The sequence below is a fragment of the Trichechus manatus genome, unplaced genomic scaffold (assembly GCF_000243295.1).
Source record: "Trichechus manatus latirostris isolate Lorelei unplaced genomic scaffold, TriManLat1.0 scaffold00098, whole genome shotgun sequence".
Lineage (NCBI taxonomy): Eukaryota > Metazoa > Chordata > Mammalia > Sirenia > Trichechidae > Trichechus > Trichechus manatus.
The window spans coordinates 2008416-2022553 of record NW_004444034.1 but is presented as its reverse complement, the minus strand read 5'-3'; the positions used below and the strand labels follow the sequence as shown (position 1 = coordinate 2022553).

General features: G+C 38.0%; 1 protein-coding gene across 1 annotated transcript in view; it reads left to right on the top strand.

The window, feature by feature from the left end:
* RNF217 (ring finger protein 217) overlaps positions 1 to 14138 on the top strand; it is a 175667-nt gene that overhangs the window by 146056 nt on the left and 15473 nt on the right. Inside the window, exon 5 of the mRNA XM_012557380.2 lies at positions 13260 to 13461. Coding sequence (XP_012412834.1) covers positions 13260 to 13461 — 202 coding nt within the window. The remainder of the gene's footprint in view (positions 1 to 13259; positions 13462 to 14138) is intronic.

The following is a 14138-nucleotide window of genomic DNA, read 5'->3' as shown; positions in this document are numbered from 1 at the left end:
ATATTGCTTTTTTTTGTTTGTTTTTTCATATGAAAGCTTAAAAATCATAAACCGTTTTAAAATTTATACTCATTTTGGTCTTTATATGGTAGAATAATATACCACTAACCAAATAAAAGGCAAAAAAAAACAAAAAACAAAATAATCAATTGTTTTCCTTATTTTTTTTATAGAAAGTGACTGCCACTTGTAATTTTATTGTTCAGTGCATACTTTTTAAAAATTCTGTTTTTTTAAGTTACAAAGGAAATTGTTAAATAACTACTGTTTTTAATTTATGAATAAATACGTGTCGGATGGTAGCAAAATCTCCAGTTGGATGTTTCTAAAGACCTGAATAATTTCAGATTTTAGAAAGACTAGAAATCTCTGGTATTATAGTCTAATATTATAATAAATATCATTAAACATAAAATCAGTTATGACGCCTTCAGGAATGTAAAAACTTCAGTACTGGGGAAGCCAGCACAACTTGTTCAAGGAAAGGTCATGGAAGCTCCATAGACCCATCCAAACTCCCTGTGGGACTGAATTTCTGGGAAGAGGGCTGTGGGGACCATGGTCTTGGGGAACATCTAGCTCAATTGGCATAACACAGTTTATGAAGACAATGTTCTACATTCTACCTTGGTGAGTAGCATCTGGGGTCTTAAAAGCCTGTGAGCAGCCGTCTAAGATACTCCACTGGTCTCACTCCTTCGGGAGCAAGGGAGAATGAAGAGAACAGGATACAAGGAAAAGATCAGTCCAAAGGACTAATGGACTGCAGCTACCAAGGCCTCCACCAGACTGAGTCTAGTACAGCTACATGGTGCCCGGCTACCACCACTGACTGCTGTGACCGGGATCACAACAGAGGGTTCTGGGCAGAGCTGGAGAAGGATGTAGAACAAAATTCTAACACACACAAAAAAAGACCAGATTTACTGGCCTGAAAGAGACTGGAGAAACCCCAAAAGTATGGCCCCCAGACACCCGTTTAGCTCAGTGGTGAAGTCACTTCCAAAGTTCACCATTCAGCCGGGGATTGGACAGCCACGTAAAACAAAACAGGACTAATGAGGCACAGCAGTCCAGGGCCAAGGACTAGAAGGCAGAAGGGGACAGGAAAGCTGGTGATAGGGAACCCAAGGTTGAGTAAGGACAGTGTTGACATATAGTGGGGTTGTTAACCATTGTCATACGGCAACATGTGTACTATTTAATGAGAAACTATTTTGTTCTATAAACCTTCATCTAAAGTGAGACTAGCAGCACAACTGGAAGAGCATAGTCAATGTCACTGAATTGTGCATGTAGAAATTTTTGAAATGGTGTATCTTTGGCTATGTATATTTTCACCAAAAAAGATGGAGAAGGGAGAGTGTTGACATGTCGTGGGTTGTTAACCAATGTCATAAAACAGTATGTGTACTGACTGTTTAATGAGAAACTATTTGTTCTGTAAACCTTCACCTAAAGTACAATAAAAAAAAAAAAAAAGAATGTGAGAGCTTCGTAAGGATGGTTAATGATCCAGTGTTCTTACTTGTTCCTCAAAAGATTTAATACTAGCCAATTGCTGTTACTTGTCTTACAGTTAACCAGGTTTTGACTTTAGCTGTGTCGTGTCTTTCCCTTGTGAAGTTTTGGGTTGTTAAAACCTATATTTTCCCAAGTCCAGATTTCTGACTTCTGTGTATACTTTTTTAACATATGTACTTTCAAAACAGATGGGTACACCTTCAGGTCCTTTTACCAGTAATTTGAGGCAAGCAGATTTAAAGCAAGCAGGAAGTTAAAGTTAAGAAACAATAAATTTGCGAAGGTACAGTATATAAAGGAAGCTTCATTTGTTCAAGAAAATTTTCTGAAATATTGCAGTAGTTAACATTATTAAATGTGGGTGGTGATTACATGTGTTACTGTTATATTATTATCTATAATTTTCAAAGTGTTGAAATAGTTCATGATTAAAAATAAAATCTAACAAGCGAACAAAAGGACTATAACATCATAGCTTTTGGGAGCTGCTTGGCTTACAAAAAAAAAGTTGCCTACACAACATTTAGGAATATAGCTGTTTCATTTATTGATAACCTACTCTTTTTTCTTTTATTGGCTAAAGGTTAAATGTTGCTGAGAATACAGGACTTACTAAAGCAGAGATGGGGTTAATATTCATCAAAATGCTTACCTGGTTTTTTTTATTTGAAAAATTAAAGGGGAATTCCTCAAACATCTCCCAAATTACCTTCTTCCTTAATGTCAGATAAGAGAAATATTTATATAAACATTTATGCAATGTTGTAGAAGTGTAGTCACAGCTGACTAGGTTGTCTGTAGCTGACCACCTCGATTTTCCTCTTATACATCACATCTCTATTTAGGATATTTTACTGGACATGGAGTAGAGATAATTAATTAGGAAATTATACATTTTCTTAGGATAATATAGAAGTAATGTGATTTATGAATTAATGGCTAATTAGGTTTATTTATTTTATACTCGGATCAGCACATCCCCTATTTCTAGGTGACGGGATAGTCATTTCTCTTTTTTTTTTTTTTTTTAAAGAAATGTCAAGCTGTGAACAAGGCAGTGCTGAATTCTGGTATGCATGCCATCTTTGTTTATTCATGAACGTGCCTTTCTAAAATTTTCTTGTCTTTTTTTGAAATGTTACCACAGGAATAATAATAATTATAACTAATGTATACAGACATTTATTACTTGTCAATCTCCATTGTAGTTATTACACATGTATTGTTTCATGAAATCCTTCGATGTGCTAGTAAGATGCTGAATTCCAAAACACCATGCAGATCTTATTTATTCAGTGTCTTGTGACAAAACTTAAAAGTGTTAGCATGGTAATTAATAAAATAACAGACTCAGTGGTATGTAAGTTACATTTGTTATCTCAGTTAATTCTCAAAAGACAGTTGTAAGGAAGGGGTAATTACCACCATTTCAAGATACAGAAACCATTTCTGAGAGGTTAAATAAGTGGATGAAAAGCAAGGCAAAGGGAAGTGAATTACATTCATCCATAATTTATTGTGAACTTAGAATTCAAAGAATTCACTCGTCATGGTATTTTCCTTTAGATATTGTATTCTCTTAAATCCTGTAATAGAATATTTTGGGGCAAGAGGATATTGATTCAGTTAAACTGATTAATTTGCCTCTTTCACATAAAATTAGCACAAAAACCATAACTCTGGGCTCTTATATCTGAGTTCTAGCTATGTAACCTGCAGTTGCTGAAGAAAGAACGTGAAGTATTAATGTTGTATCTTATAGATATCCTGCAGTTTTCTAGCGTTCTACACACCACTACAAGAGCACAGAGACTGATGACTTATTTCAAATAGTGCTTATTCAGAAAATAAAATAGCTTCCCCTTGACCACTAGTTACCCATTTCTAATTCCCCAGAATGCTTAACCCATTGCCATCAAGTCAATTCCGACTCATGGCGACCCCACGTGTTAGAGTGTTGAACTGTTCCATAGGGTTTTCTCGACTCTCATTTGTATGAAGCAGATCACCAGGCTTTTCTTCCACAGTGGCACTGATGGACGCAAACCACCAACCTTTCAGTTCGTTGTTGTTGTTTGCTGTCGAGTACAAACCCCTTGCACCACCCAGGAACCTCCAGAATGCTTGAAGTAACTAAATTTGGAGCAACCGTGTTAAATGGTATTAGTAGTAGTGTCAGAACCTGTCTAACTTCAGGAGGAATAATGAGAATCAATATCTGCCCAAAGCTGATTCCAATTCTGACACCAGCTGTTCCTCCCACGGCACTCTCTACTTCTCTTCTGAGTTTGATAATCCATTGCAGTGGCCACACAGAACTCACAGACCATCCTTACAGTTAAGTGGTTTATTAAGGAAGTAACAGGGTACAACTTGGGATCAGGATCAACAAGCTGCAACTCAGGATCAGGGTCAGGAAGCATGTAGGCAAAGTCTGGAAGGCTCCCATGAAGAGGAGAGCACATCCCTCCATTATTCAGTGCAGGACAGCTCTCTCAGCTTCTCTTGGTAGTACAAGCAACCAGATGCCTCTCTCTACTGTGCACGCCCCCTCAGCTGTGTAAGCCTTCTCTCAGCCACCTGAGGACAGGCTTCCTCTCAGCACCCTCAGGACAGGTCTCTCTGCCTTCAGCCTCCCTGCCGTCGGCCTCTCCGCTGCTCACTGACCCAGCTCGTAGCCAGTGTAGCAATTTTGTTCAGCTCTCTTAGCTGCATTCCTAGCAGCAGGTTTCTGCAGTCACCACCAGCTCTGCTCCAGGGCCTCTCCTGGACCTTGTCACCAGCAGTTCTGCCACAGGGCCCCTTCCGGGCTTCTCACTGTCTTCAGTGTTACAGCCCTTGATCCATGCTCCAGCTCTTTTAGGAGGTTCCTCTCCTCCTCTCTCTCTCTCTCTGCTGCTTCTCTCTCCTTGCCTTTTTTGTCTTTTTTCCTTTCTGCTGCTTCTTTCTGCCTCTGTCTACCTCTGTGAGACTGGCTGCATATATAAGCAAATTCCTCATCAATTTAAAGGCGTAGCCCTTCTACCAGGGCCACAAACTGACCAATCCCCTCTCCGTAGGCCACAGACACTTCATTTGCCTAGTAGGCTGTAGTCACTTCATTTGCATAGTATATTGACCAGTCCCTGCAAGGTATGTAAGATAGTCCAATCACAGGACAGGCTGCAGCCCAGGACCAGACAAAAAGTAGCAAACCACAAGTTGTTTATAGCTTAACCAGGAAATGTCAGTCAACCTGGACAAAAGTAACAAACCCTCTGGGGTAGAAAACTAGGGCAAAGGTAACTCCTCAAGGCTTAAGGAAAAAATCTCTCAAGCGCTTTTTCCAAAGAACCAAGGCAAAAGGCCACATAAAGGAACTTATTTCACCACATGTGGTTATCACTGCTAGTGTTTTCTTGTCTTTTCAAAGTCTAGCCTTAGTTGTGAGAAGAGCCTTGTTGTTTGATGGCAGATAATTTATACAATGTAAAGTAGATCACATCTGATGCCCGATTGTTACAACAAATTTAATATCTGTTTACTGTCCTGAGATTAAATATATAGATAATGTAACTACCTATACACATTTCATAAAAATCAATATATTGTCCTAACTATAATAAAAGCTAGAAACATGAAGAAATATTACAACGAAACAGTATATTTTTCAACATGTAAATGCTCAGGTACCATAACATTAGAAGAAATGATGAAGTAGTCAGATTTTTGCATCTATTTTTAAGACATAAATTTAGATTTAAGAAAAATTTGGACTTACGAAACCTTTAAGTAAAGTTTGAATATTATCAACACCTATCCTTATATTTGAAGGACCCCTGGTGGTGCAATGGTTGAGTGCCCAGCTGCTAACTGAAAGGTTGGTAGTTCGAACTCATCCACTGATTCTGTGGAATAAAGACCTGGCGATCTGCTTCCATAAAGTTTACAGTCAAGAAAACCCTGTGGAACAATTCTACTCTGTCACATGGGGTCGCTATAAGTCGGGATCGACTCAATGGCACCCAACAATACAACAATAATTCTTATATTTGACATTTTAAATTGAAGACAAAATATATATATATACATACATATACACATACATGTTTGTATATGTATGCACGTATATGTGTATATACTCGTGTATATATGCATCTGTGCAGTTACAATGCTAGAAATTCAGTATACATTAATGCCATGCAAAAATGTGTTTACCTTATATATAAAATGGAGTTAGGTTCTAACTAAAATCAAGCATTTCTCAAATAGTAGTTGTTGTTAGGTGTAGTCGAGTGGATTCTGACTCGTAGCAGCCCTGTGTTCAACAGAACAAAACACTGCCCAGTCCTGCGCCATCCTCACAAGCAGGTACGTATCTAGAAAATTTAGTAGTTAATACCTGGAAAATTGATTGTATATTAAAACCATTTAATTTTATTTTGTGTATATATGTAAAATTGAGTTAGGTTCTAAGCTCAGATATTTGTAAACATATTTTTATCTATATGAGTGTCAAGTGCATTAAAAAATTATATGGTCACAGCTCAATTCTCCACTGTGTAGGACCGTCCCAAGCATTGCAGGACTTCCATAAATGCCAGCGTCAAACAGCTTTGTAACAATCAAACATGCCCCAAGAAAAAATATTCTGAAGAGAGCCTCTGTTATAGATAATGAGGACTTCTAAAAGAGTTGAAGTCCAGAGAGCTGTGTAATGGGAATGTTTAAGTAAAAAGCTGCTCAATCTCATTGTGGGTAGTGATGGATAGAGATCGTAAAGGGTCTCAGGCTTTCTTAACCAGCTTATTTTCATTTTACTCAAGTTTTAAGAGTTGCTTTGTCTTTCTACAACAAACTCAACTTAGAATTCAAAACAGTTCGGTGGGTTTTGCTGGTGGCAGTAATTGGGAGGCAGATCATAAAGGTTTGGGGAGCTGTGGGAAAAGAGAAATCCAATTGCCTGCCTGACATCTTCACTTGGCTCTAATAGACTTCTCCAACACCATATATTCTCCTTCCCTAAAATGGTTCTTCTCATAACTTCCCCATCTCTGTCAATGGCAACTCTGTTCTTCCAGCTGCTCAGACCAAGAACTTTGTGTCATCCTAGATTCTTCCACACCCACATCCAGTCAGTCATTAAATTTTGTAGATTGTACCATCAAAATGCATTCAGAATCTTACCATATCTCACCATACCTGTGGTCACCAGTCTGGTGCAAACCATCATAATCTTTCTCCTCCAAGATTTTTACAGTAGCCCCCTAACAGGTTTCTCACTCTAAAAGGATCTTAATCCAGCAGCCAGAATGAGACTATATAACATAAGGCAGATTATATCACTCCTCTGCTCAAAACCCTCCTCCATGACACCCATCTCACCCACAGCAAAAGCTAGTCCTTGTAACGACCTGTATGACCCATCATACTCTGGGCATGCCTCCACCCATTACTCCTCTGACCTCATCTCCGACTACCTTCACCCTGCTCCAGACATGCTGTACTCCTTGCTGATCTTCAAAAACATCTGGCATGCTTCCATCTCAGGGTCTCTGCACTTGCTCTTCCCTCTTCTGAAATGTTCTTTCCCCAGCTCCCTAACTTCCTTCACATCTTTGAATAAAATTCGACTTCTCAGTAAGTTTCTCCTTGGCCACCTTATCTATAGTTTCAAATCACCCTATGCTACCTTAATAGGTAATATCTCCCCTCCTTGCTTTGTTTTTGTCTCCATAGCACCATAATACTTAGCACTATCTAAAATAATAGAAGTATTTTACTGTCATGAGAAGAGAGATTTTTATTTTGCTCCCCGAGGTATCTCTAGGATTTAGAACAGTGCCAGGCACTGTTTGGCACTAAATAGATAATGAATGAATGAAGGGCATTTTTCTTTCCTCCTTAGACAGCTGTTTAGTGAGAATCTATTATGTGCTCTGTAAGACATGGTCCTTTTTCTCATGGGATTCACAGAAGGGGAGACACAGTTGCTACATTAACAATGACAAAACACTATTCCATTTTAATAGGGCTTTGCACAGAGGGTTATAAGAGGGTTCATTGTGAAGTCTATCTCATTCATCTTGGGAAATCCTGGGAGATACGGGTTGGTGAAGATTATTGGATGGACTACAGCATAAAGAAAGGTACACAGGAGAGGGAGTATCACAATTAAAATTGCAAGGGCACAGAGCCAGGAAGAGTGTCGTGTATGTGGGAGCCACAGCCCTTAATGGTTCCTTAGTATAAGGTTCACGGAAGGAAGTGGTAAAAGGTGGGGCTGGAGAAGCAAACAGGAGCCTGGACTTCGCATGCAATGTTCAGAAACTTGGGCTTTATCCTCCAGGCTTGGGCGGGCATTGAAAGGTTTTAAGTAGCAGAATGGTCGTATCAGATTTGTATTTTAGATTGGTTGCTTTTAATTGTATGGAGGTAGTTGTAGAAGCCCAAAATGAAATAATGACGATATCAGCTAGGCTAATTGTAATAGGGCTGGAGAAGAGAAGCAGTAGATAAATATCTTGGGGCGAAAATTGTCTGACCTTGGTGATTAGTTGGATATGGGAAGTAAGGAAGAGGATAGCACCAGAAATAAAATAATGGGTACACACCTAGTTTGATTTTTTGTTGTTGGAGTAGGGAGCCATGGAACGATAATGAGCTGAATTTTGCTTATTTGACTTTGAAGTGGCTGTGAGGCATATAGTTGTATATGACCATCAGATAGCTTTTGTGTAAGTCTGAGGCTCAGGAACCAGGTCCACAGTGGAGGTAAAGAAACAAGATCCACTGGGAGAAAGTGAAACTATTTAAGTGTGGAAAAGATCACCCAAAGAATATGTGCAAATTTGTGAGTTATGGATGGAATTAGGGATAGGTGAAAAAATAGGAACCCAAGAGAGAGATGAGGAGATCCTAGAAAAAAAGATGTAATTGAAGCAAGAGTATGTCAAAGGTCAGGAAGGAGGTGGTGATTGATTGATGAAATGACACTGGAAGATACAATAAGAATTAAAAACCTGTCCATTGGATTTGGCAATTAGGGAGTCATTGATAGTATTCAAGTGTTCTTTGAATAAATATTTGTTGAGCACAGGTTTTGTGTTAATAAAATAATAATATGTGTATAATCTGGGCCCTTGTGTATATTTCAGACTAGGAGGGTAGAAGGTTTGAGAGAAGGGATACAGATAATTAAAGAGTTTTAACACATAGAGTAAGAAATGCCGTGACAAAACTAGTACAGAGTATTTTTCAATTCATGGATTCAGTGCATGAATATGCTGTGCTTGGAATGCTCTCCCTACCTCTAAAACCCTTTCACAGTTAGCTGCTATTCATCCTTTGTTTCTCAGACCGAATGTCACTTAGGGAAACCTCTTTTGACCCTCAAACTAGATCAAACTCTTCTATTAAGTACTCTTCATACCTTGTACTTTTTCTTCATAGCGCTTATCATAGCTTATGAGCATATATTTATTTGTACAATTAATTAATGTCTGTCTATACCCCAGCACAAACAGCTAAGTGCTCGACTGCTAAGGGAAAGGTTGGCAGTTCGAACCCACCCTATGGCTCCATAGGAGAAAGGCCTCTAGATCGGCTTTCATAAATGTTATAGCCAAGAAAATCCTGTGGGGGCAGTTCTACTGTCACATGGGGTCTCTATGAGTCGAAAATGACTGAACAGCACCTAACAACAACAATACCCTAGACTATAAGCTCCTTAAGAGCAGAAATCATATCCGATTTTATTGATAAAACAATATTTGTTGAATGAATGAATAAATGATTCCTGGAGAAAGACAAGTGATATGGATGTTTCACTAACATAGGATTATAGTCAGCAGAGGAGGAATGAAGAGGTGATTACATATATGGTTTATATGGTTAATCTCTTATTACAGGTCTTGGTTTGTTCTGTGAAGAATATCATAAGCACAGAAATGGCCTGGTGGGTCATTTCTGCCTACTACAATGTGGACTTTATATATCAAACTCTTACTGAGAAATATCTGGCATACTCTGAACATTTGATCTCACAACATAGTATGAAAAGGTATAAGTAATATTTGGTGTATAAATGTTCAACTCCTTAAGTATCAGCCATGTTTATTTGTTAGAGGTGGAGAGAAGAAACCCTCTGAGTACTAACAGATCAAATGGCATTTGTAGTTTATGAGCAGTCAATTGGATCTAATGGATTAGGAATACCTAGTCTGTCCTGGATTGTCTGCATTTTTGAAGCAAAATCAGAATTTCGACAATTGTTATCGCCAGTTGGGTGATTAATTTGTTTTTTTAGCAGAGCTATAAATTGATGAAAGTTTTGAAGCCATAATAAAAAATAAAAACAGCTTTACTGAATTAAAAACTGAATTGTATATAACTGTAATTTAAACCTGCTTATAATGCTCTATTTTTTAAAAGGAGCCCTGGTGGTGCAGTAGTTAAGCATTTAGCTGCTAACCAAAAGGTCGGCAGTTCAAATCCACCAGCCACTCCTTGGAAACCCTGTTGGTTAGTTCTACTCTGTCTGCCCTATAGGGTCACCATGAGTCGGAATCAACTCGACCGCAATGAGTTTGTTTTTTTTTTTGTAGTTAAAAAACCAAGGATGGTATTTTCAAAGTGTGTTCTTTAAAGATAGACCCCGTAGGACAGAGTAGAACTGCCCCAAATGGTTTCCAAGGGGCAGCTGGTGGATTTGAACTGCCGACCTTTTGGTTAGCAGTCATAGCACTTACCCACTGCGGCACCGGGGCTCCAAAGATAAGTTAGGGAGTTGAAATAACATATGAAATTTATTATCCCCTGGGTATTAGAAGTTCAAAATTACATCTTGCTTAGCAAATGTAAAAAGTTATGTTTTCTGTTGCACATTAATTTCCAGTGTGTCAATTCATTTCTTGTTAGTATCAAATGATAAAATATTTATATACAATCAAAATATATCAGCAGTAGTATTAAACGAAGCACCATGTACTTGACAGTTTAGAAAATTGTGAAACCGTCTTTCTATGATTAAATCTTTTCCTTTATGTATGTAAAATGTTCAAATAAATCTATAAAACCACATACTTCTGCAGTGTACAAGGTTAATATACCCATTATCAGAGCTTAGAATTTTATCACTTTCTGTGCAGAACCATGGGTCTCTACGAGTCAGAATCAACTTGACTGCAATGGGTTTGGTGCAGAAATATGATTGAACCAACAATATATTAGGTACCTGTTGTGCTCAGAATATTAAATTAGGAATAAGGAGAGACTGTTAAAAGAGAGACTAGAAATTGCAGTCTTCATTATTTAAATGAAATAAATACGATTGTAGAGTCCATGAAGCAATATTACAAGGAGATATTAAATGACAGTGAAAACTGTACATGAAATTTTGAGGCAGATGAGCTGTCAGTGATGAGTTTAACTTACTAGAATAAGTTTCCTGTAGGAAAAAGTTTTGATGTCATTTTGAAGTAAGGAAAATATGAATTGGCCCAGAGAGTGGCAAAAGCAATCCCAAAGACTCGTGTATGCTTTGTACAGGGATATCAGGCATGCCCGTCTGACTTTCACAAGTATTTTGCTATTAGCAGAAAATACAATTGACCTTCTGGCTTTACCTTAAGTTTATAATAAGAGGCTACTTAGCATACTAAAGAGATAGGCATGCATCAGAATCCTTTTTCCACTCATTCACTAGAGCTGTCACTTGAGCGGCTTACTTTTCTAAGCTCTGGTTGTGAATAAGAGTGCCAATCTCATAGTACGGTTCTGAAGCTTAGACGTGTTAATCTGTGTACAATGCTTCACACATAATAGGCTTTAAACAAATATTAGTCCTCTTCCCTTTATAGGTCCCACCTGTGACACTGCCATGTTAGCAGAAAATGTATTAGGCTTCATGATCTCCATTTTAAGATCAAGAAACTTATAGTCTAAATCTTGAATGTTAGTGATGAAATACGACTTTGTTTCAGGTGCTCAGCACTTGTCTTCCAGCATGTTTTCTCTGAGTGTTCAGGTGGTTTAAAGAAGGATCAGAAATGATTTAAGGGTCTAGTAAGGGCTTTGTCCTGTTATTCCTTAACGCCATCTACTGTACTAAATGGATATGGCCACAGAAATCACTGAGAAACAGGCAAAACAGAGGAGAAATGCTGGACTAGGGATGGATTTACTAGGAAGTTAATGAGTTTAAGCCTAGGAAACTCTCATCTGCACAGGCCCCCTTCTTAGGCCTTGCACCTAATATATATTTGTAATTTACATTTATTTCCTAAAAGAGGGCCTTTCAAATCTCAAATCAGATAAGATTTAGGCCCCACAAAACCTAGATCCACTCTGACTAGACTGTCATGTAAAAGAAAAAAAACTAAATATGATTTAAAAAGGATGAGGTCACCACAGCAGGAAAAGTAAGTTTTGCTTCTATTGACCAAATGATGATTTGTTAGTAAACCTTGAGCACAGATGCCCATATGCCCTTGACCAGAAACTGCTGCTGTTGTTGAGTGCTGTTGAGTCAGTTCTGCCTCATAGCAACCTCATGTTTAGCCTTTGCCTATCTAGGAAGGCTCTGCTCTCCAGCTGGCATCAGCCTAACAATGACTAACAGGAAGAAGTAAGGAGAAGGGGGACCCCCAGCAATCAAAGGGATTGCAGTTACATTATCTATACATTTGATTCCTCACATTTTTAGGTGGGTAAAGAGGAGAGTAGATGGGACCCAACATATTGAGCTGAGGTAAGAGTGAGGGAGGTATAACTTGAATGTAGTCGGTCCCTGCTCTATAGTGAAAAGGGAGGACTGTTTTTAGGTAATCCTGTTTAATGCATTGCATTAATCACATTGAGAGAGGCAGTGTAACCAAAGTTATTTTGTGTTGAAATAATTTTTAAGTTCTTTTTAATAATTATTCACCTAAGAAAAAATATATATACACATACTGGAGTGAAAGATGGCTCCAGTTTGTGTGCAGTGTCCATGAAGATTCTGAGTCCAGGACCCAGTTATATCTGAAGGAATAACATCCTAATTATAACATGGTCTCAGCGTTTGTGATAGTAACCACCCCATTGGGTATATGATGGACTGTCAAAGAATAAAATCCTTTTTGCATTAAAGGTGAAGCTATATTTACACGTAACTTGACTGTAATAATAGCGGAAGGTGTTTGGTTGCATAGATGGCATTGTACTGTCTTTTAAACGTATTTACAAGTCAAATGAGTTGGAAACTAAAATGGTATTTCAATGCACTTATGTATGCTATTGTTCTCTTCTGCCGAGAGAGGTATTTTCCTTGATATTTTTTCACGAAAAGTTTTACATAATCCCTTCTTTCAAGGAATATTCTTCATCTGTTATTGCCGAAGTCACCTCATTCTTGCTGATCACAACATAATCAAAATTTACTTTCACAGCATTTTAAATTGCTTCCTAACCACTGAGTTGGATGTGTGTCTGGAAAGATAAGTGAGTTTTCTTTCAGATTTGTTTGTTTATGTATTGGTCAAAATAAGCCAACAGCTTGAGTACCTAAAATGTTTCCCAGCTTTGAACACGTGGAAGTATTTTGCACAAATACAGTCTTAAAGAGTATGATTATAAGCAAATTGACAGCCTCAGGAATGCTCAGTAAGGATTTTATTTTGATGAAACTTGTTAAGTGTTACTCCACAAACTTTGCCTGATTTTACTTTTAAACATTTTATAACCTTTCCTTCTCTTTCCCTCTTTCACTGATACAGATCCACATCCAGAGAACTGAAGGATGTGACCATATGACTTGTTCACAGTGCAACACTAATTTTTGTTATCGATGTGGGGAGAGATACCGCCAGCTTCGTTTCTTTGGAGACCACACATCAAACCTCAGTATATTTGGATGCAAATACCGCTACCTCCCAGAGAGACCTCATTTAAGGAGATTAGTTCGAGGGTCAGTCTGTGGTGAGTATCTGACATGATTTATAGCAGTCTCCCCTGGGAAATAAGTAGTGTTAATAGAATTTAGAAATGTAATGGCCATGATAATTCTGAACACTTGCTATGTGCCAGGTAAGGTCTTCACCCAAAGACAGGAAGATGATAATTTCTCTCCCTTTGAGATCAAAATGAAAAACTGCTATTTATTAGCAGAACAACTACTTATATGAGCAACCAGATTTTGTTCTCTGAAAAACACATTGTTAATTACACTGTAAAAATCTTAAGTCATTAGTCATTTAAAGTTTTGAAACCCTATTGTAACCCACTTGACGAGAGGGACAATATCACATTTATTTCTGTACGAACAGTACACAGCAGAGTGTCTTATATATGTCCTCTGCTCATGGACGATGCTCAGTACAATACAGCATGGGGCATGGCCTAGAAAGGCAACATGTTTCGGAGTCCCTGTAGCCAAGTTCCATTGTAGGTACATAACTGATAGGTCATTGTATATATTTTTGTACTATATTAATAATTAATATTTAACAGTTAATGGAATGAATATCGAATGTCCTCATTGCATACAAACGTGAATTTAAATATCCAAGTGTAACTGTGTTTGTGGATTGATTCTTCCCCCCCGCCATTCTTCCTTAACAACACATAGTATCACCACCCTCCCATCCTACACATGA